The sequence below is a fragment of the Alligator mississippiensis genome, chromosome 5 (assembly GCF_030867095.1).
Source record: "Alligator mississippiensis isolate rAllMis1 chromosome 5, rAllMis1, whole genome shotgun sequence".
Taxonomy (NCBI): Eukaryota; Metazoa; Chordata; order Crocodylia; family Alligatoridae; genus Alligator; species Alligator mississippiensis.
The window spans coordinates 6,554,665-6,581,909 of NC_081828.1; the positions used below are offsets into that span (position 1 = coordinate 6,554,665).

The 27,245-nt window shown below is 42.5% G+C and overlaps 1 protein-coding gene across 5 annotated transcripts in view; it reads right to left on the reverse strand.

Moving 5' to 3' along the window:
- LOC102572691 (BEN domain-containing protein 5) overlaps positions 1–27,245 on the reverse strand; it is a 1,452,508-nt gene that overhangs the window by 506,377 nt on the left and 918,886 nt on the right. For 2 of the 5 annotated variants that reach the window (XM_059727816.1, XM_006259784.4), the window contains 4 exons: positions 25,139–25,272; positions 23,280–23,655; positions 11,019–11,167; positions 4,577–4,790 (listed from right to left, as the gene is read on the reverse strand). The exons of 1 other annotated variant lie outside the window; for it this stretch is intronic. In XM_059727816.1, coding sequence (XP_059583799.1) covers positions 4,577–4,790; positions 11,019–11,167; positions 23,280–23,655; positions 25,139–25,272 — 873 coding nt within the window. Of the gene's footprint in view, positions 1–1,765; positions 1,934–4,576; positions 4,791–11,018; positions 11,168–23,279; positions 23,656–25,138; positions 25,273–27,245 lie in introns of all 5 variants that reach the window. 2 more of the 5 variants (XR_009462307.1, XM_019479201.2) reach the window with 2 other exon arrangements.

A 27,245-nucleotide genomic window follows, 5' to 3' on the forward strand; every position in this document is an offset into this window, starting at 1 on the left:
TCCCACATATGGAACATCCTTACTAAAGCCAATCTACTTTGCTCTCCTTTAAGTCACTTATCATACCTTTAAGTCAGTGGTGCTGGCAAAATAATGGTTAGGAGAAGCAGCAAGGAGGACAAAGATGACATTTGTTCAGCTTTTTAAAACTAGGATGCTGTACATCATACATTAATATGGCCATATCATTTTGGTAGGTCTCTTCCCCAGCCTCTGTATCCTGCTTGTTTCATGAGAGTATCTGGGGTGCAGGTAACCTTCCTGTGTGTTTGTACAATGAGGTACATTACAGTCTCTACTTGAAGAGAGAGACCCAAATCAACAATAAACCTAAAAACGAGGATCTGAAAACACCCTCCACTGTCCCAGAGACACTCTGCACCTTCCAGGATCAAATGTGTTCCTACATAGTCAGAAACGGCATAATACTTTCAACTCCTTAAAAATAGATAGATGTTTTATTATAATTCAGTGTAGCTGGAATAAGCTCTATTGTTGTGCAGGCCACTAGTAACAAATGGTTTCCAAGATTGATTAAACCTCTGCTTTGCTTTGCCTAGTAATCAATTCCAGCAGCCATTTATTGCTTCATATACTAGAAAGCTATAGAGATTATCGCTTAATTAACAAGGTTTATAACATTGCTAATGCATCGTATTAAAAAGTTATGAAAATTAAGTACTATGCATGCTTTGTAGTTCATTTTGAAACCTCTCAGAAGTTTTATAAAAGGTTATTTTGCATTAACAAGGTTTATAACAGTGCTCATGCATCATACTTTTTATAACTTCTTTATAATATACTACACAGCAGGGATTTTTAAGCAGCTAGAGATATTAGCCATATTAAGAGCTAATTCTGTCTTTTTAAAAAGTATTTTAAATAAGGTATTCTGGGACCAGAAGAGACAGGAAGCATCTGAAACAATGTGAATTTTTATGGACTTCATTGCTTTATATTGAAAAATTTATTGGATATTAAATATAAATAAATAAAACCAATGGGCATGCAGGCTGATAGCTGGGATGCAAATATGCAATAATATGATTTGAAATAATACTGCTAAAAATGAGGGGTTTAACTGAAATCCTGAGACTCACTGTGTTTAGAGCTGAATATTACAGCAACTTGAATAACACACCTTTCAGCTACAGTTAGTACCAAAAAGGTGGTATCGGACAAACCTATTCAAGGAACCTGCCACATAAATACAGACTAGTGTGAGACTTAAAACACAGTTGCAAACAAGAGATGATGTGTAAATGCGATCAGTCCCAAAGTGTCCCCAGGGAACCAGGCCAACAGAGATATTCCAGCAGGTCCTTCCCTTTCCCCCCCACCCCGTTTTCGAGAGGGCCATATAGGGGTGCATCTACATGTGAAATTCATGCGACACAATATGCGCTGGAGTTTATTGCTCCTGGGCACTGTATTTACACGTGTATCCAGGAGTGCAGCACAGTGAGCTAGGTCAAAGCAGCCACGGCTGTCAGGGGGCCCGGTGGTCAGCCTGCACAGCCTGGGGCTGCTCCAAACCAGCTCAACGGGCTACAGGGGGCTGGCTGGGCCTTGAGGGGCCTTTAGTGCAGATGTGCCCTAGGGGTAGTAATTTACTGCTGACATATGGCTGCTGAATTGGGAACTGAAACCAGTGAGCTGGGTCAACTCCTTCCAGGCCCCTCAGTAGACAAGTAGCCCTATTTGTGCCTGTATAACTGGATCCCATATCCAGTTAGTTTGCAGAGATTGTCAGAAGGAATCTTACCCCTTTGCATGGGTGTCTAATCCAAGTTACCAGCCGAGTGAAGCAAGTCCCTTCCCTTAATTTCCTGGCATTCCTCCATTTTTCGTAAAACCATAACTTTTAAACGTCCTATCTGATCACTTTCGAAATTTCAGGGATGTCTCTGGGCAAAGTGCTGAACCCTGTTGGCTTTGGTGAAAATTGGAAAACCAAAAAAACAAGCCAGATTTAGAAGAAACTCAGGTTTACAGACTGTCTGATGATGGACACAACGGAAACTGTCTGCTACATCCTGCTGAGGCTGACTCGTGTCAGAACCAGCAACTTAACTTGCTGCAAGGGGAGACTGTATAAGGCTGAAGTTTAACAGAAAAACAGAGCTTTAGGAGGAAGCTAAATTGGGAACTGGGAGCAGGGTGTCTAAAGAAGAAGTGAGGAGGAAGGAAAATAATATGGGTGGATGGAAAGCAAGAGAGACAGCTGTTGGGGGGTTAGTAGGAAGTATGAACCCAGAGGGAAGTAGGAGTGCTAAGAGAAGGCAGGGACATGGGGGAAGGTGTAGGGACCAAGGTTGTGTGTGAAAGGGTGGTGATGTGGAAAGCAAAGGCCTGGAGACAGACATTGTGATGGAAGAGAGGTCTTGGAAGGGGTAGCTGAGAATGGTATGGGGGAGAAGTGTGGAGAGGGGTGGAGGCCAGAATCTGGAGGCTGGAGATGGAGATAGGATTCTGTTCCTTTTCCACCATGATCAGCACAAGCCCTCATCCCCACAAAATGGCTGCAATCAGAGGCTTTTTCTATGGCATCTTCTTCTGCCACCTATATATAGCACAGACATATTAAGCTCTCATTGGATTTACAGTTCAGGGTGTGGGGACAAGAAAATACAAGACTTGGCCTAGACCAATACAAAAGAGGTACTGGCGGAGGCTAGTGACATGTGGTACAAAAGGAGCCTGATCAGATGCACCGGCCAGGCTGCAATGCTCAACGGGTTGATGGTTCAGATACAAGGTATTAAGCAGGGATGACAAACAAAATAACAAGATTCTTGTTTTCTGCTTTAAAGATGCACTGCATGAAAAAGAGACCACTACAATAAAACCTGGTAACTTATTGCTACCTGTATACAACCTGGGATCTCAGCACATCTCAAGTATTTAAAAAAAGAAACAATTTTTCCCAATGCCTTCTTCCTTCAACCTTGCAGAAGAAATAGCTTGATAGCTTTTAGTAGCAACTAAGCTCAGCAAAGAGATCAAGAGGAAGCTACTTGCTTTGATTCCCCATGTACCTTCTACCTTTTGTTTATTATAAAAATGCAAACTCCTAAGCATGCAATTCACAGTTCCAGAGACTGACTATCCCCCATTAAGTTAGAACCCCTTAGGAAAGAGGTAAGTAGGTTCACAAGCAGTATGCCCAAAGTCTCTCGTCTTAAGAGACCATAATCTATTTGTATTCTATAGTAGTGGAAGCTTTCATGCAGTGATTTGATAGAGGAAAAACATTACAATAACAGCTAACAAGCAGAACTACAAACCCACTGAATCAGTTACCTATAATTCAGACTGCTTTGATCATTTCCAGGAACAATTACTTTGTTTAAGTGACTACTCATGTCTCCTGGGGAGAATTACACAATTATCACCAGTAGAAACTGGTGGGGGACAATCACAGTCACTCACTGGGTTCATTACAACACAGACACTATGCCATTCTTTACTTCTTGTGCTGCAACTGCACTGACAGGCCCCAACCAGCATTGGAATGGAAACCTATACAAAGGCAGGCACAGTCTCAGCCTCAAAATTTCTATAATCTATAGAAACAATGAAACAAAAGAACTGGGCATAACAAATTATAGCGGTTAGGGTGAGGGAATGGCAGTAAGATCACATAATACAGGAATCATATTTCCCCACTTCCAAACTACAGCTGCTTCCAAGGTAGAATATAGCAGCTGTTTAACAGTTCAGAAAAACAACACAGAAAACCAAGACACAATAATGCATTTCACTGAAGCTGCTGAAGGAACTTTAGAGGGCACAGCACTTCTTAGCCATAGTGGAATTTGGTCAGGACATAATAGCTAACAACTTAATCTTGGGAAATATTTCACCAGGAATTGGCTCCGTTCTGACATAAGGATGAACCTGTAGAACCACGGAAGACAGTTAGAAGGGACTGTAAAATGCAAGCAGGAAGATGCATGAAGACTGAACTTCATAATGTATTTACAATAAAGGAAAAGCCCTGCTCTTTCTCAGCAACATGTGTGTAAACCTGAGTATCGCCATGACTTCTCTTGACAAAATAGGGTCAGTAATCTACATTTTTGGTCAAAATCTACCTTAAGTCCAGTTGCTGCTATTTAACTTCCTCTGGTGCAAATGGGGAGGGGGAAAGAAGCCTGTTTTTCATCTCCCCTTCAACCATGTATATTTTATAGAGAAATGAAAAGGAGTGTTTTCCTATACAAACACTGTGAAATGAGCGATGCTTGTCAAAAAAGCATGCATTTAGAGGGAACAAAGGCCAATAAATTAAACAATTTCCCTGAAAGCTTGCTGTCCTCAAAACCCATCCTACCCAGAGTCTGCCTGCTGGGAAGTGATGAACACCCTGACCCACCTCTGGCATCAGCCTACAGAAAAAGGTCCTTTAGGCATTGCACCTTGTCCAGCTATTGAAGCCTCCCCTGCCCTTTTGGGGACAATATGCTTTCAAAAGTAGCTTTTATTAAAAGTTTTTAGTGATGGAAAGAAGCATTTTGCTCCTCAGTTCAGGGTTTAAACTCTATAGCATAGAATTAGTTTTCACGAAACTTACCTCTGACGATGCTTAATTTGTGAGGTGAGAGAGGTGGCTTGGGAACTGCATCTTTCTTTTTTTTGGTTGCAACTCCCGTGACACTTCTGTTCTTGAGAACATCTGTTCCCCAAATCATAACCGCTAGATTTTTTGTGTACTTTGAATCTCCTTGTGTTACTTGCAGCTGGTGCCATTTCTCCTCATCTACCCAGATTCCACTGCCAAGATGGACCTAGAAGGTAGTAATGACAATAATGACAACTTTGCATCTATAGTATGTAGTGCACAACCATATCCAAGTGCTGTATGAACAGTAGTATTAGGTACTATAATAATAGTAATTAGGGCTGAGCAAACTCTAATCCTGAACCCTTTCCAACTTTGTGGGCCAGGAAGTTCAAGTCAGCCTCTTATATTATACAGTTCACTTCCCTCTTTGTTTTTCCAGTCCTCTTACTTTACTCCTATGTTATAAACCCTCCCCTGAAAGATTATGATAAAAGAAACAGATATTAGAGGGGAAAAATACAAGCCATCAAATCCAGTGCTATATTTTATATACATTTAAGGTGCCAATATTAAACATTTTCACTAATTCAGACTATTCTTTCTTGTTCATCCTTACTTATGATCTGCTGCAGGGCAGTAGGAATGGTGTTCTACAGAATTTTGTGGGGTTAGATATGGTCCTGGTAGGATTCTCTTCTGTGATGGAGAAACTCCTCTCTCTGTCCCAGAGAATGGAAAGCATTTCAAAATAAAGAAAGAAGAGGCTGCAGCATTTATGAAAAATGTTGCACAAGGATGCAAATAGATACGGGGAAAATAGATGCGTATGGATACAAGTCAGCAACATGCGTCAGTCTAACCTGAGTGTGAAGAAATTGTTCTATCCTTAGAATTAGTATACACAAACTTCTCTTTTGCAAAGAGAATAACATTTATTCAAATCACCCTTTGAGAGGTGTTGAGGAGGGAAGTACATTATGAGCCAAATTCCATTCCTGCTGACAGAACTCAGATTGTAGTAAGCTGGAGACCCCCAGTGTTCAAATTACTGGTGTCAGAGGGAAAGAGATGAATTTGAGCCTCCTGAAAGACCTTTAACTAACTACAGGTTAACTATAAACCTTCTGAACCCAAAACAGTTCGCACATTCCAAAATGCCGCAAACTGCATCTTGATGTTTGTCCTTTCCTACTACCTACCATGGAATACTGCTGCGTTGGAAAACTGCAACAATATTTTTGCAAAACAGTAAAAGGAGAATAGGAGTGTGTATATGTTTCCTAGCTTGTAATTCTCAGAGTACAAAAATCCCAAGTTACAGAGGATAAAGTGTTGTTACATCCAAGAGTCGGGTTTCACAATACTCATTGAGAAAAAGGCTTCTTAACTTTTACATTCTAACAGAAAGTGTTTGCCTCCCTGTGACGGACAAACTCCAAGCAAACAGCCTAATGGTAAAGCTAAGCAAGGTTGTTTTTAACATTTTTCACATTCATATAAACGTTTTATCAATGCTACTAATAAAGGATCTGCCCGAACCTACGTAAGTAACTATTATTGATGCAAATAGCTCTATTGATTTCACTGAATACTGCCCAAAGATACTTTTTAAAATTATATAAAGCCCAATTCCACAGCTTCTATTTAACCAAATGTCTATTTTACTTTAACGGGAGTTTTTGTTGAGCTACGACTGCAGGCTACAGTCTAAAAACAATTTTTACTATGACAGCATCCTTAAGTTGTAAGTAACATTGTTTAAAACCTTAATAGCAGAAATGTCAACACTCTAGTTACCAATTACTATATGGCAATCAAGCGAAGAGTCTCGCTTTGCTAAAGGCATGAAGACATGAAGCAAACTGCCTCTTCTGAGTAGATTTCTTGATAATTATATGTAGATGAAAAGGCTGCTCACAAGCATGTACACTATTTACATTGTTTTGAATACATTAAAATATGCTAATCATGAGCAGTTATTTTAAAGAATGTGACTGTACAGGTGGAGAAAAATGTTACAGACAGATAAGCAGATTACAGAATTCCTGTGACAGCTATACATTCTCTCTCCTTGTCCTTCTCCATTGTTGGGTCTCTTTATAATTAATTTAAAAAAAGAATAGGTTCTTTTGGCTCCACCTTCACATTCTGTAAGACAACTCCCGTCACAGTCAGCAGCCAGAGCTCAGTGGTTGATCCGATTACAGGATTCGTTTGGCCTTTTCAAATGAATACCAGTAACTATCCCTAAAAAATGAATACAATGCAGTTTAGAATATTTCAAGGAGATTTTAACTAATGAAAGATTAGTAGCATTCTGAAAGTACTGAGCTCTAGGTTTCAATAAAACCAGAATGCCTCCTTTGATTAGAAAGCTAAGTGCTGTGTACGCCATGGTACAGCAAAATGTTCCACACTACCATGCAGATTCATTTATAATATAGGTGTCTTGGTCTCTTTAGTCTCTTCAAAGACCATAAAGTGTATCAATTATGCATTAGCTTTATTTAAAGTTGTAACAAATATTTTTAAAAGATGTGCGTTTCAATCAGACTGTCCATATTGTGAGGACTCTTAATTTATTTCAAGGAAAAGTTACGCAAATAAATATCTGTGGTCACAGCAGACTATTTGACCACAGGAGTCCTATGTTCTCTTTTCTATTTCCAGCTCTGTTACTAGCTTGCTGTGTAATGTTAAGCAATTAACGTAATCCCTCGTGTCTCAGTTTACCCCTCTGTAAAACGGGTGTGATAATACTCACCTACTGCTCTCAGAAGTATGTGAAACCTAATACTCCATAGTTTTGAAAGTATTTTGTGATCCCTGAATCAAAAGCACCATGGGCGAGATCGTCTGCCCACTGAAGCTAATGGGAGTTTTGCCACTGATTTCAGTGGCTGTAGGATCTAGCTCCAAGCATGAAATAAGAACAAGCAAAAATAAACTCAGGCCCAGAACACCACAGTGACTGTGACAACGCATATCTGAGATGCATATTTTTCATAAATGCCACAGGCTCTTCTTTCCTTATTTTGAAATGCTGTCTATTCTGTGGGGCAGATAGAGGAATGTCTCCAACGTGGGAGAGAATCCTACCCAGATCAAATTCAACTCCACCAAAACAGCACCTCTACTGCCCTGTAGGTCATAATCAAGGATAAACAAAAATAGTTTTAGTTGGTGAAAACGTGCAATATCAGCACCTTAAATGCCTCACCAAAAACTGCCCGTAGTTTTGGTAATGGAAATAGTCTGAACCCCAAGGAATATGTACATGCATACTGAATGGTAGAGTTTTTAGTATTTATTGAAACTACAGATTAAACTGCTTCTCTGACAGAATCACCAAAGAGTTGATAAAAATGACACACAGATTTCTATGGGAGAAGGGCTTAAAAAAGACTACATCCAATAGTACAAAACATCTCCTGCTCCATCTAATTGAAATATATGGGCAGAACAAAAGGTGAGCTCTGTGACATAGATTACATTTTTGCTAGCTATGATGGGAAACCTACTGACAAATCAAAGGGAATAAAACTTATTTTATGCAGTATAACTGGAAAGATACATGAGCCAATTACCTGTAAGATTCTGACTTTTTTTTGTCAAATAGGTACTGTGTAATGGGAGACCCGTGGCCTTATTACCAAGTTAGGGAGGAAAAAGGAAGTCTGCACCTTTAAAAGAGTAAGTGCCAGCTGGGGCCTACTTCCCTTTCAGATTATATAACTCCTGCAACAGACTGAGTGTGTCCAGTCACCTGGAGGAAGGCGCCTGGCATCAAGCTGGGAGGAGGAGGGTAAGGAATGCTGCGAGGGATGGGAGACAGAAAAGGCTGTGCCATGTGGGACCGATTCTGGGAAAGACTGCAAAGGGCAGCAGCCCTGGGAGAGGAGACTATTCTCATCGAGTATGTGGGCTCATTTAGGTTTGAGAACTGCGATCTTCTTGAGTTAGGAAAAGACCTCAGGGGCATAAACTGCAATAAACCATGAGGCGTGGGGTGGCTGTAAGCAGAATAGGCAGGCTGCAACTGTATAACAAGAAAGTCCAGTCAGGAAAGGTAAGACGGGGCTACTGCAGTTATGAGTAGCAGCCCTACTGGGGATTATCAGGATAGGAGACGGTACTGTTGAACAACGGTCCCTCTAAGGTGTGGTGGTCCGTGAGCACGCTGTTTCAGTCTGTGAGCAACTTAGAGGGAACAATGCTGCCTGCTGTGTTTGCTGGAGGTCCCAGAGCTAGGCACGCCCAGGAAGAAAGGCTGTCTAGGAAGCCGGCTACTGGGCTTCTCCTCCTAATGGATGGGACTTACAGCTCAGGAGTCTAGCTGCATGCACCGTTGCTGCCTTACAGTCACCTTGCAGCTGCTTTTCTGGGCTCCCAGGATCAGGCGCGGGGAGAAGGAGGAGAAAAATGTGCAGCAGCCTGGAAAGCCAGGGAACCTTTTATCTGGCTACTGCCTATGCTCAGGCAGATTTCTCTCTCTCCAACACAGCATCGGAGAGAAAGCGGCTGCAAAGCTCTCCCCGCCCCAAGAGAGCCTGGAGCCGATGATGAACGTTACAGGACCTGGCAGGTCAGCCAGTGGGCTCAGTGCGGCTCTGAGGCAGCACTCATGTGAGCCTTGGTAAAACACGACTCCGACCCCGGAGAGCTGCCTCCCACCTCCCCGGGACCAGCTGCACGTGGCCTTGCCTCTGCCATCATGTTCTGCTCAGCGCAGGCTGCCTGGGCTCCCGTCTTGCTCCATCTGGAGAAGGCAGGCAGTCCCCCGAGCCAAACCCCGCCAAGAGGACTCACAGCTCCCCACTGGGACTGTCAGAAATCCATAATCATCACCCCCCCCCCCCCCCCAAAAGATCAGGCACCTTCAAGCCGGCAATCCTGACTGGAAGCGCATGGGTATATCAGTGTGCCCACCCCTCCCCACTTCTGCAGCAGCCTGTGGCCAGGTTGGGGCAGATGTGCAGCATTAAAAAGTTACTGCACAGCAAGATTTGTTCTTATGCGTGGCTGTGCATGCACGCAGCTTAGAGGGAGCCTTGGTCTTGAGTGGATTAGGGTTGTATATCTGAGAACAGACTGTGGGTGCAACAAACTAGAGCCTGAGTAATACAGAGAGCTGGGAGCCCTAAGAGCGGTCCAGAGGCCTAGCAAGTCAGAGATCAAGTATAATAGGCAGGAACTCTGGGAAAAGCATGAAGCCTGACTACTGATGGAGAGTGCAGGACCCCAAGAATGCAATATAGCACATGGAAACTCTGAGAGTGGACTGTAGATGTAGTGGGCTACCGGTCCAAAGAAAGGACTCTCTTTGGAGAGTGGACCCTATGATGCGAGAAAGCAAGGAACCAGAGCAGATGTCTTCCAACCTGGCCTGAGGGCCTATACCATTTATAACATCAAAGATGCAACAGGTGAGATGCCATGCATCCAGACAGTCTAGGAGTCAGACCAGCAGTGGTGAGCCTTAGGGAGCAGAACTGAGTTTAAGGGTCTCACTGCCCAAGCTATCTCACTGTCATTACTTTAGCTTCACATTCAAGGAACACATGAAAATACTGATGCAATCACTAAGTGTTGCTCTTACAGTGTAATGTAATGTAAAGCATGTTTTGTTGCAATTTTATGTTAATAATTAATAGAGCCCAGAGAGGCACATGGAACCTCAAACAAACTGTTTTCTGCAGAGTTCTCCAAATGTGGCATTGAGTGCACATACATCCAAAGATTGGGAATTTTTATTGGCAGTTCTTCTATGAGAAGTGCTTTTTGCAAGAGAAACAAAATGTTAATTTAACGATAATGGCAATAACTATAAAACTAGATCTGGGTAGAAGAATAGACAATCTGTTAGGCATGTGCAAGTCTGAAAACATGCATCTGAGAGGTGCTGTCAACTGCAGCTAAATAGTTCTTCACCCAGAGCACAAAAACTCCTGGCTCCACTGAAGTTAATGGCAGAACTCCTACAACACAGCCAACATTTTTATCTTTGGCTTGAAAAAAAAGTCTGACTGATCTCAAATGCAACCCAATCACTTAGGACCTCTGCAGTCAAAGTCCAAAAACCTAAATGCACTAAATGATCCTTTTAAAACAGAATATTTCTGTTAAACAGACTGATTTGATATTATGATGTGGATTCTTGCATTTAGTATGAGTTCAGGGGATTTAAGTGCACCGTGTATTTAAATCCATGCACGTTGTATAGCTGTGTACATTGTCTACCTTTGCTTTCCTGAAGTAACTTGATCACTCTTAACAATCAGTTCTAAAAACTATACCTATCTTCTTCCCAGTGATACTACCTTATTTTGTGAGAATTTCAAGAAAATAGTAAAATACTAGCAGCTTATAGTAAAGGCTCCAAAGTCACTTGCATTTGGCACGAAGTCTACTTTGTATCCAACTGAAGAAGTGCATTTAACTTGTTAAATACCTTTCCATTCTCAAGAATATACTTGTCCATTACTGGGACGGGGGCTGGATAATAAGTTGATGTATTTGCTTCCTCGCTGTATGTCTTCTGTACCTCAGGCTCAGGCTCAATTGATTCTGGTTTTCCTTTTTCAAGCTCTATGGCAGGACCTAGGCAGTTAAGAAAAAAGATCTGTCTGCTGTCCCAAAGAATGTGAAATTCATCATTTTGCTGCCCAGTGGTCAGCACATGCCACTGTGTTAGTCACGTTCATTTTAGAAAGTGAATGGTCCAAACCTAAACACTGCCTCAGAATACCCCCAAGTAAAATCTGGATCCATATTGTAAACACTCAGAACTAAACAACAATGCTTAAAAATAAAGATAAGCATATATCTAGGCAGTTCAAATACCAGAGAGAGAGTTTCAATCCCATCCCCCTCCCCACACTTACAAGAACTCAGTTGAATATAGAAACCAAAAGCATCAGCAGTGGTTCCCCAAAGCAGAATTACCATGCAGTCTTTGGAAATAGCGATGTGACGCTATAATATTTTTCACGGGTGAAAAAATTAAAATAATTAAAAACACTAAAATATATCTCCCTTTTAAGAAGAAACATATATAGCCACAAGGGGCATTTTTTAAACATGCACCAGGTGCTTTAAGTAAAAGCGCTCGCGTGTCACGTGCATCAGTGTCCCCACACTGAAAAATGTCGGTGAGACACTATGAACTAAAACTCATTGAACATGTTTTAGTTCAAAACGCCCCACTGCCATTTTTTCAGCATGGGGATGCTGATACACATGACACAGAAGGCTGTCAGAGCAAATCAATCTCCATGCTCTGGCAGACTCGATTAATCGAGTCTGCTCCAACGCGTTGGATTTCCAGCGCGTCGGAGCAGGCTCCCTACGGGCATGTCTATGGGAGCCTAATGAGCATGCACAGATACAGCCCAGAAAAGGAGGCAGATTGGAATTACCTCTGCTAAAATGCATGAATTGATGAAGCGTCCAGCACAAATTTTTAACAAAAACTAAATTAGAATTCTGATTGCCCAATCCATCAGCTCCACTGATTTTTTTTTAAATTTATTTTAATGTAATCAACCAAAATTAAGCACAGTTTAAACAATGGAGAATTGCTAACCAGATGTTTGAGGTTTCTAAGGAAGATAATTATTTTATCAGTGGCGCCAGATTTTCAGAAATTGCTTTATTTTCCAGCTCAGCTACTACAAAGTGATCCTAAAAGGATAAAAAAAATATATAGTTTGTGAATTGGACTTTATAATTTCATTAATTTATAAATGTTACATCACCAGTAAATAGAGATCAGGGCCCAAAATCTATAAGCAGAATCATGTAAACAGACCCTTGGGTAGCTAGGGAGCTGCCATTAAAGCTACTGTGGGTCTGCACAAGGAAAGTGGTCTGCAAATACAATCTCAGTTCCAAAAGTAATCACCTATTCCCTAGAATCACACAAATAGCTCTCACGTTCCCTAGACTTCCAGTATGATGGATTAAGAATGGAATGATTCAGCATTGCATAGTCCAATCTATGCCTTGAATAAATTACAGAAAAAATGAGTCAATAACCCTTCACTCTGGCAATGAATCAGCAGCTCTACCTCATTTTTTGTATATGTACACCAAGTTCTGTCATGCTCAAATCTGGTAAGTCAGTTAAGAGCATCAGTTTACAGCCACAAAGCTGCTGGTGCATTGGAAAAAATAAATCAGTCTCTTGGATTACACCTCTTGGACATTCTCTGTATCTGAAACGATTATGATATAGTTTATTCTTTATGCTGTGCAACATCGGCCTGAAAGTTTATTATGCAATAATTCCCCCCATGTGGCTAAACTATGCCAGTATGTGACACAAATGGTAAAGTTATTCTGCACTTGGGTAGCAAGCAAGATGATGAGTTCACTGTCAGCTGAAAAAATCTAAAAGGACCAAGTTTTTTAGGCAACTCTATCTTAGTGACAAAAAATAAGCTTTTCTAGGAAGAATGGGACCAATAGAGAATCTCCTGGAAGACAGCATATCTGCACCATAACTTCAAAACAGCGTTCACAGACACCTGTCAGAACATACACACCAAGCCCCTGTAACACCCAAGTAGACTGAATAGTTTCATTTAAAACTGAGAAAACTGAGTTCAGATGTAAGATCAGTGGCAACACACTCCTGTATGGGTGGATGTGGTAAAAACATCTGGTCTCCTCCCAAATGTCTTCCTGACACCACACCTGAAAAAGCAGGGTGCAGTTACACAGCTAGTCTAGGCAGACAAGGTTCTATGGGTAGATGCGATATCTTTTATTAGACCCACTAAATAGCTAGAAAAAATTGTTCTTTGCAAGCTTCTGGGTACAAACACTCTCCCTCTGCGTAAAGAAGGATGTTTGTACCTGAAAGCTTGCAAAGAACAATTTTTTTCCAGCTATTTAGTGGGTCTAATAAAAGATATCACATTTATCTAAAGGACCTTGTCTGCCTATGTCCTTTATTGGACCAATATGGCTACAACCAACACTCCCGAAACAGCTGCTCTAGAGCACTTAACTATCTTGAGGCAAACTCAAACGGCAGCCTTTGCTCAGGAAGCGCAAAGTAAGTGCTCCTCTGGATGTACATATCCCTGTAATTTGAAAGAAAATTCAGGGAGTGGAAAAAAATGTAAGCAAAATTCCTTTCTTCCTAGAATGAAACATGTGTCTATGTTTAAACAGTACTTGGAGGTCTTTTAACTGTTTGTTTATAACCAATATATTGACACAGCTGGGGTTTGGTTTTGAGATTTCCCCAAAGACTAGCTGGTAAAAGTTCACCATGGCAGCAGCTCGGAGAAGCCACAAATATGGATTTTAACTGATGTTTTACTGCTTGAAAACCACCAACACAAAGCCTGAAAAATGTTTTCTCTTATGCCATAAAAGTTTGGTGTTTGTCTTTCTCCTGAACATAAAGCTGCATCTAACTAGATAGGCTTCACAGTTCCTTTCACTAACTACTGAAGACTGCATTTTCAGCACAGCATGTTGTGAATTAGACATGCAACTCGCGTTATTGCTTTATGGCTAATGGGAGCTGCGTGCCTAATTTGCCATGCGCCACTCTTTAAATTTACTTTTCAAGTTTCTCTCCCGTTGCAGCTTTCTGTGCTTTATTTTATATTTAAAAGAGGAAAAGGCATTAGGTGGGAGAAACGCATTAGCCATTCCTGGGAGGGCTCAAATATGTAAAGATTATTTAAAACATAGTAAGGATGCAAAAGAAAAGGAAATAGGCAGACAACCGGGGGTAGGCAAAATACAGCCCGGGGGCCAGATGTGGCCCGCCACGCCATTCTATCCGGTCCGCGGGGCCCCTAAAAAATTTAGAAAATTAATATTAATCTGCCCTGGGCTGCCTGCCATGCAGCCCTTGATGGCTTGCCAAAACTCAGTAAGCGGCCCTCTGCCCAAAATAATTGCCTGCCCCTGGTCTACACCCTTAGATGAACACGGCTACAACCTATACCCCTGTAAAGAAAAGGAAAGAAACCTTTCCAGTTCACCAAGAAATCCTGTTTTTTGTTTAATGGGGCTTTTCAGAATTTACTGACTGGGCACCAGGGAACCTCAGATGCAACATCAACAGGGACAATGGCTTCCACGATCCTTTCATAATGCCTTAATCACCTCATTTATTCAGGAAGGTTTTCCAGGCTATGAATAGCTCCTTGAATGTGTGGTAAAACTGGTTCCCCAGGATCCACTAGAATTGGAATGGAAATATTTGTGAATGTGGGGAATTTGTGCGTCTTCTGCACAGTTCAGCTCCCACTGCCACTTGCTACTGGGACTCTTTGGGTGCAAACGCACATAACAGGGAGACCATTTTAAACGCAGTTTAAGCCACAAGTATTCACATGTACAAGCCAGTTTACAATAGTTTCAACCTCCTAGAACGTCTCAAAAATCGACGTGGATAAACAAGTATTATTGTGAACCAGTTCAGTCTTACATGCACACACCAAGTTTTCCGTGCTGTGGAGTCTGGTCAGTCTTCCAGGCTAAGTACAAAGGTTCAAAAAGTCTGAGGCAAAATTGATTCAATCTCTGCAGGTTTTTCTAAGCTGTGCAGACTGAACCAACAACAAGCTGAAGGTACGTTCAGTGTTTGGGCGGCCAAGATGAGCAGAAGCCTACACTGGCTCAGGCCAGGAGCACTCCTGGGGATGCTGAACCCAGCTCAATGATAGCCCAGGCCTGAATGTCTGCTGATAACAAGTCGGGGCATGTGTCCAGCAGCCAATTTCTCCCCAGGCCCTGCCTCTGGGGGAGGGGGAACACATCCTAGGCCTGCGCTGACCCCCACACCAACCAGCCACAGTCTGCGCAGCATGGGGAAAGCCCCCACTGGGGGGTGGCTTTTCACCCCTCCACCCCAGCCCCCACAGCTGGGATGGGATTGCTCCAGGCCTGCCCCTTCCCAAGTCTCTGCCTCTGGAAACGCACACCCCCTTGCACCAGCCAGGGTCAGCCCAGCACACGAGGCTTTTTGAGACTCCACAGATTGAAGCCAGGCTCAGATCACTGCATCCCTGCCCCTTCCCCAGTCATCCGTCTCCGAGGGGAGGGTGGGGGGTGGAAACATCCCCACCCCTGGCCTGGAACCAGACCACCCCCCCAGCCAAGGTCTGCCCAGTGTGTGAGAAAGCCCCCCCACAACCGGGAGTGGGGCTGAGACTCCCCCAGGCCTGCCCTCTCTCCAGCTGTCCATCTCTGAAAGGGGGGAGGGGCATCTCAGCTGGGCCCCCAGCTGCAGGGAGGGGCAGGCTTTCCTCCCATGCCAGGAAGACCCCAGCTGGGGGTCTGGTGTAGGAGGGGATGTGCAAGGAGGGGCAAAAAGCCCCACAATAGATGCTCTCTCTTCCACCAAGCAGACCCCAGGTGGGGAAACAGTGCAGGGTGGGGTGCATTCCCCCCACGTCTTTGCCCCCCCAGAGCTGGATGGCTGGGAAAGGGGTGGGGATGGGGTAATTCCAGCCTGGCTCCAGCTCCAGCCACCCCACTCCCCACCCCATGGGTACTTAACACTGGGCAAACCCCAACTGGGGGGTGGGGATTCGGTGTCAGGGGAAGTCGGGGGGTGTCCGCCTCTCCCACACAAACAACTGCAGAGGTGGTGGACCTGAGCTGATCCCAGTCTAGTTTGCTGGGCTGTGGGGGAGAAGGGAGAACAGGAAGGCAGGAGCAATAAGCTTCCTCTGCCAGGACTTTTCCTCCCCTTGCTTTACTGACTGGGACTAGAGGGCCCTGCGGGGTTCATTCCTCTGTTCCCCATCCTACCAGGCTGACAGGCAGGAAGCAGAGGCTTTACTGCCTCCGTTCTGTGGCAGCCAAGAGCGGGGCCAGCCCTGCTCCACTGGAGCAGACAACACATCCGAGGACTGCAAAGCGCCCTGGGATGTTGGGGGGCTCTGAGTTAACTTGAACTGTGAGGGAATCTAGGACAGAACTTCCATAAAACTGGTTTAACCTAAATCAGTTAAGTCTGATCTTACATCCATCCAGGTTTATCTTAAACCTGTTTCGGCCATTTTGAAAGCAGTTTATACACATTGAACTTCTGTTTTCTTACAGGTTGAAGCTGGTTTCTGATCACTGGTTTATGTGCGACTTCTGTCCCTAGCCCCAGACATCCCTTACCGCACCACCATCCTCATCCCCTCACCTGCTCCACCCTCCAAACACAACACAGCAACTGACTGCTCTAGTATATGACCAAAATTCTACTGCTCCAACCTCTACTGCCTGCACCTGGCATACCAGGCTGATCCAGGGGAACAGGAGGCTGCCTGGAGCCCTGTTTCTGCATGCCCAGGGCTGGGTGCTTTGCAGCTCCCTACCATGTTTGTCTCATGCTGAAGCTTTGAAAGAGCACCTTCCCCAAAGCCTTTCAGTTGCTGGCAATGGTCCCTATTTCAAGCTGATTTGGGGCAAAGGTGGAAAGGCAGCTGGGAGGAGTACATGGGAGAGGCTGCCTAAACTCTTGCCTCTGGGTTCCTGGGGAAGACTGAGGGGCTATGTAAGGTTTCCACATCTTTTAAACAGTGCTTTCCCCGAAGCTAGTCATCAGTTTCTTTCCATTCATGACAACTGAGTGACAGTTTCCTTCTATTCAGGAGCAGTGGTCTCAAGTTGCAGCAAGGGAAGTTTAGGTTGCATATTAGCAAAATCTCACAAGGTAGGTAGTGAAGCACTGGAACAGGTTACTCAGACAGGCTGTTGACTCTCCATCCATGGAGATTTTTAAGACCAGGGTAGACAAAGCCTTGGCTGGGATGATACAATTGGGGCTGGTCCTGCTTGGAGGAAGGCTAATTTCAGATTCTGTGAACTGATCAGGCTTTGGGGCATGCCAGACTGATGTGGACTGGTAAACACCCATCAATTGCTGGGTAAGGGAAAACAGAGCCACTGCACAATGAACAGTCAGTACCCCAGAATGACTGTCAATGTGAACTGGAGCAAACAGACTCATAAAAGCTTGTGCCCACACAATCTCTTTCATACACATATGAGTGTGCACGCGTGCACACACACACTCATTTCTATCTATAAACACACACTTTAGTTAGTCTACAATGGTGCATATCTATCCTGCCTTTTGACTGGACTGACTTCAAACTAACAGGGCAACCTGCCCCCTTCTGAACGTGGATTAGCCCAGTAATTGTTAGTTGCTCCTTGCCCTCAGTGTTGCATCCCCAACACATGCATTTTACACCTTGTACCCACATCTCTATGCAATTGCTGTCAATGCAAATTAATTGAGTGACTTTCAAGCACCCACCTACCCATCTGAGCACACCTCCCTCCCTGCTCCCCTCTCAGATTAACTTGGGATACCATGGACCAGGCAATGAAAGGATCTGTGTGGTTTTTGTACAAAAGTTCTTTTACCACTGCTGCAGGAAACGGAAACCTTGGACAGCCCACAGAAGCATTCATTCATTCCCCTGGGAATGCAGAATCCACCCCCTTCACCCACTTGGCCCCCTTCTCCTCCTCCACCCTCCACCCCAAATCAGCTTGGGACCACTAATGGCAACTGTGGCAGCATAGCAGGTTCCACTGCTGACAACTGAATGTAATAAGCAATTCTGGGGCAAGTGTTCTTTAAAAGCTGCAAAAACTCTGGCAACCCCAGCCCACCAGGAATCCAGAAAAAAAAAGGGTTTAGGTGGTCCCCCTTTTCTCCCCCCACACAAACCCTTGGCATTCCCAGTCAGGTTATCACCATGCAGATTTCAGTAATGGTCTTTATGGAATGCAACTGCTCTTTATTACGCACAATGTTAATGAGAAAGGGGAACAAAAAACTGCAATTTCAGGCAATTAATGTCTTCTTCCTTGGCATCCCACAGATCAGAGTCTTTCTCCCCTGCTGAAGGAATCCTGGGGAAACTCAGGGCACTCACTGGTGCCAGGCATGCTAGGCTGGGTACTCGTTACCACCCTCTGATGGCAGTTTGAAAGCAATGCAATGTCTAAAAGGTAGTCATTCTACATGTGAACACGCCGACACCTTTGACAGGGCACAAGCGCACCGCAGCCTTTGGCCTTCCCTTTTATCAAGAGTCCCACAGACTCCAGAAAGGAGCTAACTGGGAATTCTCTCTGACGTGCTGTAGTTCTCAGTCAGTGCTGCACCAGTGTATTCATTCCCCAGCTCCTGTTTCCACTTAGGGATGGGGACAAGGCTCAAAATCAATGCTTCCTCATCTACTCAGTTGGAATAATAATTCCTTACTTAGTGCATCTAGGCAATGTAACCTATGCTAGCCTCAGGCAGCTCTTCCCTAAGCTGGAAGCTCAGGAGGGCAATGAACTTTTGTGAGAATGATGGAGCTCTAACCAGGTTTGGGATGAGCCCAGACTGCTAGATTCAGTGAAAGCTAAGCAAAACAGAGGATGGAGGTAGCTAACCTGCTCTTCTGTTTTAACGCAATACTAAGAATTAAGGATACAGCATGAAAATGTGCATCAGGCAGAGAGAATGTTTTAGAGCCATGCATTGTTCTAATAAGGGATGTGCAGCCTCCTGGATACAGTTCTAATGTTTCTAGCATGATCTTCTCCTGAGTAAATATAAACAATCAGACTAAATTGTTCAGGACTTACCCGACAGGAAACAGGTCACCTGGAGACTGCTTTTTACTATTCAAATTGATACATGTTGTAACCAACACTATAATTAAAGCAGAGACTTGAGTGGGGAAAAGTCAGCAATTTAACCCACCAGATCATGTAATCCCTTACATAGTACGAGCAAAAGCATGCCCAATGCAGTGTATGAGACAGAGGGGTGAAAAAGGTGATCAAAAACTATCTTGGAAGCTTGTGCAGAGACCTAGCACAACCTGATTCTTGTCCTCACTGCCTCAAAGTGGGCTAGAGAAGACCTGCAAGCAAGTGAGGACAATACCTCCTCATCACACCCCTTTTCCTCCTTGGCGCCTTGAGAGGTGTCATACCTCATCAGGACAGTGCCTTGCTACATCACTTGAAAACAAAAACGGTGCCTTAAAATTATGAGTTTTCAATCTTTCAGAAGCAACCATGAAATATCAACTATCTTCTTTTGATCCATCTCAGGATAGTGTGTCAACTGTGCCAAGTGACTTCCACGGCCTTACAGCTAACTACCTCAACGTAAAAACTGCGGATACACTATTTACACTATCAGAAGGGCAGCAAGCTCCAGAAACAGAAAGAGATGAAGCAAGCATTCTATATTTGGTGTTCTAGTCTAAAACATAAGCAACAGACATGTTTCCCCCAGCTGCAGTTCATCAGTACAAAACAGCTGTCATCTTGTGCAGGAAAAAAAAAGTGCGAGTCCCTAGGTGAAGCAGAAATGCAATTAGTTTGCATTAAGAGTAGCCTGTTACAAGTACAACTTCACATAAATTATATGCAATCTGAAAATCTAGGTTCAAGAATTTACCATAACTCCAGTTAAATCCAAGGCACTATCTATCCTTCTAAACTATTTTAACAGACTGCGCACATTCAGCTACAACAACTACCCCATCTCAGGACTGGAAACAAACTCTCTTAATTCTTTAAATCTGTACTGACTGATTTAAAAGAACAGTGTTTCTTTTTGTCCAAGTGTTAGAAATCTCCTGTCCCAATTAAAATGTACAGTAGTTTCATTTTTCTAACAGCAAATTCATTTGGTATCACTTTTTCTATGGGCTGACACTCTCCATACTAGGACAACCACACTACAAGAAAAGGGCATTGAATGATCTGTGGCTGAAACTTCAAGCCTTGACAGACGAAACCTACTAACTGTTAAATTACCAAATTCTACCTGTTGGCCGTGAGTAACCACAAATAAATCAGCGAAGCTGCATGGACATGGAAGGAATTTAATACCCAAGATTCACAACTAAAATCTGAACCCATTCAAGTGAACAATGTCTGCCAAATAGATTTCTTCAATGTAAATGAGATGATTAATATTAGGAGATTGTGAAAAAGATGCCAAATTATGCAGGGGGAAACTCATATCCACTAACTAGAAAATATATTTTGCATAGTTGCACTTTCTTAACTTTTTCCGCACCAGTCCACAGAAACCTTACTGAGAAGCAACAATCCTTACCAAGAAGAATTATGCCTATTGAAAAAAAACAGAGCTGAGAGTCAGCATTTATTCTGTTTTTGGTCTTAGAAAGTATCAACAACTCTGCCAAATAAAATGGTGTTTTTTCTGTTTTCCAAACTTAGCTATTAGCATCTGGAATGACACTCAATTCACATATGCCAACATACTACTATCAAACAAATCTTTCCATCCAAGGTGATTTTCAAAGAGCTCAGTCAAATCAATGGGCATCCATGATAGATTTTTCATACTGGGTAGAAAAAATCCTTATTTATCTTGACATGATTTTTAATTATGTACAGTATAACAATAGAATCCTATGCTTGAGAGGGACCTAGAGGATCATCTGGCCCAAAAACCTACACAAATGCAGGAAAATGCTATTCCTAAATCACCTGTCCTGCCTCCTCTTGAAAACCTCCAAACAAGGAGATTCTGGCAGGTAGTCACAATCCTATAGCCAGGTTAAAATCTCTACAGCCAATTTTCCAAGTGGCCTCCATATTTGCAGAAGCACTATCAAAACCAATGCATCCAGTTTTTCAGATCCAAGTTCTTGTGTGCATAAAACTTAGCTAGGCACTCAAAGTGTATGCCTTCAGGCAAATCAGAAGTAGGGGTACACTGACAAAGATTTTTTTTTTGGCCAGTACCAATGGTCAATTATTAACCAGCTGTATCAGCCAATCCCAATCGAATAGCTGATATGTAGTCTGACACCCTGGAGAGCAGCGTCCGGCCAGTAAGTCTGGGGGAGGGGTGTGGAGGAGGGAAGAGGCAGATTGAGACCTCCCCACAGTGAGGGAGAAAATGGGGCTGGGGCAGAGGCAGTGAATGCACCCCTGGGAGCGGGATGGATCTGCAAGTGGCTTGTCTGGGGGGCATGGATGGAAGGGGGGGGGGGAAAGGTGGGCAGCTCTTGCGGCTGTGCACACCCAGGGGGAGGTATGGGTGTCATGTGCCCTCCAGATTTGTGCACGGGGCAAAGATGGGCTGCCTGCTGCAGGCTTGGGGTCAGGGGCTACACCAGCCTCTTCCCAGAGGGGTGGGGATGGAGGTGCAGACTGGGCCAAGACTGTAATCAGGGCAAGTGGGATGGCACTGATAGGGGTGATTACAAATCTGGGGGGCACATACCTCCCCCAGGGGTGCAGGCAGCAGCGGGAGCCACCCCCACTCCCCGGATAAGCCACCCACAGCTCTGTCCTACACCCTGCCCTGGCTGGGCAGTCCCTGCCCCTGCTCCAGGCCCAATCCCATTCCCTCCCTCCCAATGTACATGGCTAGTCTGGCAGGCGCTGCATGCAGCACACACCTCGGATCCAGCCTGCATGAAACTGGCTCTGCACATTGCATCCGCTGCACAGGGTCAGCCTAGGTTGGAGAGGATGGATCACAGGGTTCCACAGGCCAGATCCAGCTCAGGGCCTCGATCTGCCTGCCCCCCGCCCCTTCCCCCCAGATTTAAAAATCGGCCAGATGCTGCTCTCCAAGCTACCTGGCTGCAAGTAGCATTCCTAGCCATGTGCACAGTGGTTGCGTGCATGCCCGCAGCATTTATCTGCGACATTATCAGCTACACCAAAAAAAGGTGACTGCCAATAACGTCAATTTTCCTTTTATCACTGCTGATCCAGTATGGACCGATATATCTGTGCACCTATACGTTAAAGGTCCACTGCTCAATTTTCATATGAATATCCAATACAGAAAATCAGGCAGAGAGCTGCCTGGAAAAGCTTGGATAAATTGTAACTGCACATTTCAGTAACCAAATGAGGTTCCTTTCATAACTTGACCAAAATATTAACAAATAAAAATAAATGAGGAAAGTATTCGTAAAGAAAGTTATTGATATTTGTAGCATCTCCAGCAGCAAGGACTTGTTTAAATATATTCTAACATAACGGTTCAATATTTATTGGTAAAAAATGAGCAGCTGACTCAAGCTTTTTGGAACCTAAAGCCAAACAGTGTAAATCTGCACTCTGCATTGTACATTTCTTTATAATGGCCTGTACGTATTAAAAAAAATAAGGGTTTATGTTCACGAACAAGCCATCATTTCTGAAGTACTATACCTGCTTAAAGCAGGTATCAAAAGATTCACGAGCATATTGTACTTCCATTACCTGAAAAACTTTTTCAGAAGCCAAAATGTTTTTACTTATATATAACTATCACAATGGGTGGGAAGAGGAGCACATCTGAAACTAAACATTTACCGGATATCCCTACCTTTACTTTGTGCAAAATTAGAATTCTTAAAAATTAAAATGTCAGTATATTGCGCAGATAAAAACCTTTTATTTAATCTTTCATCTTAGCATGGATATTCACAGCCCTTTAAAGCAATATGTATTTAAAATGGAAACTCCAACTCAACCATACCAACACTAAGACCCCTGCTTTCATTACTGAAAAGTCGAGAACTGCCTGGTGTACAAGCTTGATAAGCTCTATAGAGCTTTAGTGGAAAACCTCCAATATGCAAAGTCCTGTCGACCCACCATTTTTATTGTTTGCAAATGTTGCAATTACGAGTTTTTGAAGTGTAATAAAGCCAAACCAGTCCCAGGTATACTCAGCACTTACCACTGCCTAGTCTTAGAAGCAACACATCCTGGAGCCTTCTGTTCAAGTCTCTGAGCTCTTTCATTTCTGAAACTAATGCCCCATACTCCTTTAACTTTTTTGCCTGCTGCACAAGCTGTCTTCGTGTTCGCTCAAGTTCTTGCTGAATGTGTCTCATTTCTTCTTGTTGCTGTTGGTAACTCCTCAACAATTCTTCATAGAGAACCCGAGGAACGACAGCATCGTCCATACTGTTAATGCCTTCTGAAGTCTCCATAAAGGTTTCCTCAGGGCTGGAATTATTACTGAGACTCATCCCATTTTGCTTTTCAAGGCGAGCGACAACTGCTTCAATGCTTTTGTGTGCACCTTCACTTTGTTTCCTCCCATCTTGTCTCTGTATGTTACAATAAAACACCATATTAACAGAACAGGAATGCATGACACAATATCAACTATAATTCCATCAATTTATAGACAACTAAGGCTCACTCTTCCAGAAAGATGAGCCAAGTGCCACCCGCAAGAATGCTTATCTTAATGCTTGTGAATAGTTCCACAACTATTATTGTGCATGTAATACATTTAAATGTACGTGCAAACTTCTGCTAGAGAAGTTTCTTGGATCTACTGACTCAAGGTTTATATGAGTGGGATGTGCCCTGGGCAGATTTTTTTTTTAAATTTTTAAGAGGCCCCAGGGCTCCTTCTTTTTCAAAATCTGTTTGGCTCTTGATATTTACAATATCTGTAACTTTTGTATTTCCTTATCTAGGAAAGGGAAAGAAGGTACTGATTATGTTTTTATAGGTCACCCATCCCCCAAATCTAGACTTCTCCTATACTGGCATGGCATTGCAGCAGCTTCACTTCCTATAACCTCTCAGTATCCATTTACCTATAGTCTTTCACATAATAATCCATATCCTGTACAAATACACACACACACAACTGTTAAGGGGTCTGCATAGTAATATTAAAATTACCAGCATGGGCAAAAGTTGCTTGCTCTTACTGGCCAAATATGGAAAAAGCATTTGACCTTCCAAGCAAATGCCAAGAAAACAAATGTTAAGAGACAAGGAGCTGATACTATCAATTCCCATACCACAACGTCCATGAGTAAGTAACGTGGCAGAAAATTAGATTACTTGATGGTATGCTTGCTCCATGTATGCTCTAAAAAAATGCCAGTCCACCATAAAGACATTTACTAGTTTGATTCCTGCAGCTGGAAAACACATGAAGCCACAGAACAATATTTTATTCCTCTAGGTTGGCAGGGTTTAAAAGGAGTTATTTGATAACAAAATATAAATATGTTTGCACAGTGGGTTTCTGGCATCTGGACCCAAGGGGACAACTGGCACTTTTCTCAACAGGATACAGTTCTGAGTTTCTCTCCGCACCCACCTCCTTATGCGAAAAATTCACAGTATCCTGTTCAACTCTTGACAAGCTAAGTGCCACAGGTTATGAAGTGCCACCTGAGAACAGCTACTTAACATTCATATGACTGTGGTGACTTTTAAAGTATTCTGGACCCAAGTGAAACAAAATTGTTCCAAAAAATCCCTATCTGTAGTTAAATTTGTGCAGACTGTCCAAACAAAATAATGCTCAACTGCACATGAATCACATTTCTGAAAAACTGATCTGTAAAGCAATCAAAAATACTCACCCCATTCCCCTCCCCCAGACTTGACCCAATTCCACCAATACAAATGGAAAGCCAGCCTGGAATTCTTAAGCTCTGATGTGTGTATGTACTCCAAGTACTTCCAAAAAGAAATAAAAAAGAAAGAAGGAAGAAACAAAGAAAAGGAAAAAATAAATTAAAATAAAAGGGAAAAAATAAAAAAAAGGAAAGACTTCAGTACCTTACTGTGTCTAAGCTCCACATCTTCTTCCCCATAATCTGTAACCTCCCCAGCTTCTTCTATATGATTGAGAGAGAGTTTGGGGATTTTAATTTTCTTCTGCATCACACTGTTTTCAAGGTCTGTTTTGTCTTCTAAAATGTATATTAAAAATAAAATGTTGTTACATTAACAAAAAGTGTTCTTAATTCCAAAAACTGCATGATTTAGGCAAGACCAGTTAATATATATATTTTTCCCATGCTTTACTCCCCTCAAAATGCTATAATTCAAATTTAGTCCAGGATGTAACTCACAAACATTGACCTCTCTGAAAGTATACCAGGGATTAATCTGCCCTTATGTGAGCATGTATATTTAAAAATACTTTAAATGTCTAATTAACTGTATGTGACAGCAATCAAATATATCAATGCATACTCACTAGCACTAAAATAAGAGTTAAAGATACTGTAAATAATTTCTCTTTCTTCAAATTATGTGCATCAACATTATATATCAACCCAACACTGATGGTGCAAGTTCAAATCCTGTTTAGGCTCACTGTTTATCAGTGATGTAAATCCAGCATATCATTTGGCATCTGGGGAGATTCTGCAGAGTTTAGGAGAAGACTTAGACTGGAAAAAAAATGGGATACTGCAGTCAAGTTTGAGAGAGATCAGTAAAGATCACAGTGATTACTAATGCTATCCTTATTTCTAGCTAATAGCATTAATATCTCACAAAGAAACCTAGATGAAAAATATTAAAGGTGTGTTTATTTCTGAATCACAGACATAGTCAATATAACAAAGAGATTTCACAGTTAAAGTCTGTTTTAAAATCTGAAGTATCCTAAACAAGATCATAAAGATGCATTCTCAACTCAATTCTGTATTGGAACAAAACCCTCACCTTTGAAAAAGTACACGGGGATTTTTTTACATCCTTGCAGAGTAGACAAGGCCTTAGCAGGTTCACAAAATTGCCCTGATCATGTAGTCACTTATGGAAAGGGGGAAGAATAATTCAACCCTGAAGTCAAGTATTAGGAGGTTTACGGATAAGAAAACAAATTGAATCTTCTTATACATCTGCAAACTGTAATCCGTGAAATGTCTGTCCCATGAATATTTTTAAAAGTACCAACAGGGATTCCATGCGAGTATGCTCAGTTGCACTGACTTTTACTTTTTCAAATTAGCATCTCTCCACAGGACCTCCAAACAGTTAGTGTTGACAGTGTAGAAAAGAGAAACAAAGGTAAATCACAGTTTAATGAGGAGCAAGGCATTCATTAGAAATGAATTACACAGATGAATGCAATTCATTTTGTTGCAAATAGAAATGGATCTCTTGTAGGCAAATGGCAATATTATAGCCTGAAGCTATATAAAGAGAATATACACAGAAGATGAAGAAGAGAACATCAGACAACCTAAAATGAAATGCAGATGGTAGCAATAAATACAGACGGATGAAAAAAACCCCAAACAACCCCCTTCCCCACCAAAAAAAAACCCCCAACCCCCCCCTAGGCTTTATTTAGATCACTCTCCAATCTCCATTTATCTTGGACACATATCTCACTTTAACAAACGGCAATCTAACTGCACTATTGTTTTGAGAAAAAAAAAAATCACATTTCCGTTTGTCTGCACACTAAGTCAGAACAGAAAGATGGTCTGTAAGAGAAGAGAGAAAAGGTGGAGGCTTGGATCAGATGGAAGGAGAAAGATTTAGAGGGACTGAAAAGAAAAAAAGAAGAAATACTGATTTTTTTTTGAACAACGTTAGTGATTGAAAAATAAAAATGTATTAAAAGTTAAAACTACTGCAGTGAATATAGTTTTGATGAAAAGTTCTCGGCTGAAAGCTCTTCTGCAGAAAAGTGCCCTGCTTTCTTCTCAAAACAGACACAACATTGAAACGCTGCACAGCAAGGGTCTCTACACTGCTTTGCAAACTGAAACAAACCACTTCAAGGAGCTGAAAAATTCCAGACCAATCGCAGGCCAGTCAAATTGCTGGCCTTAGAACAAGACTGACAGAACCAATTGAATTTGCATAGGTTACTGAAGTCACTTGCTAGTTATAACTTCCATTTCAATACCAACAAGAACCA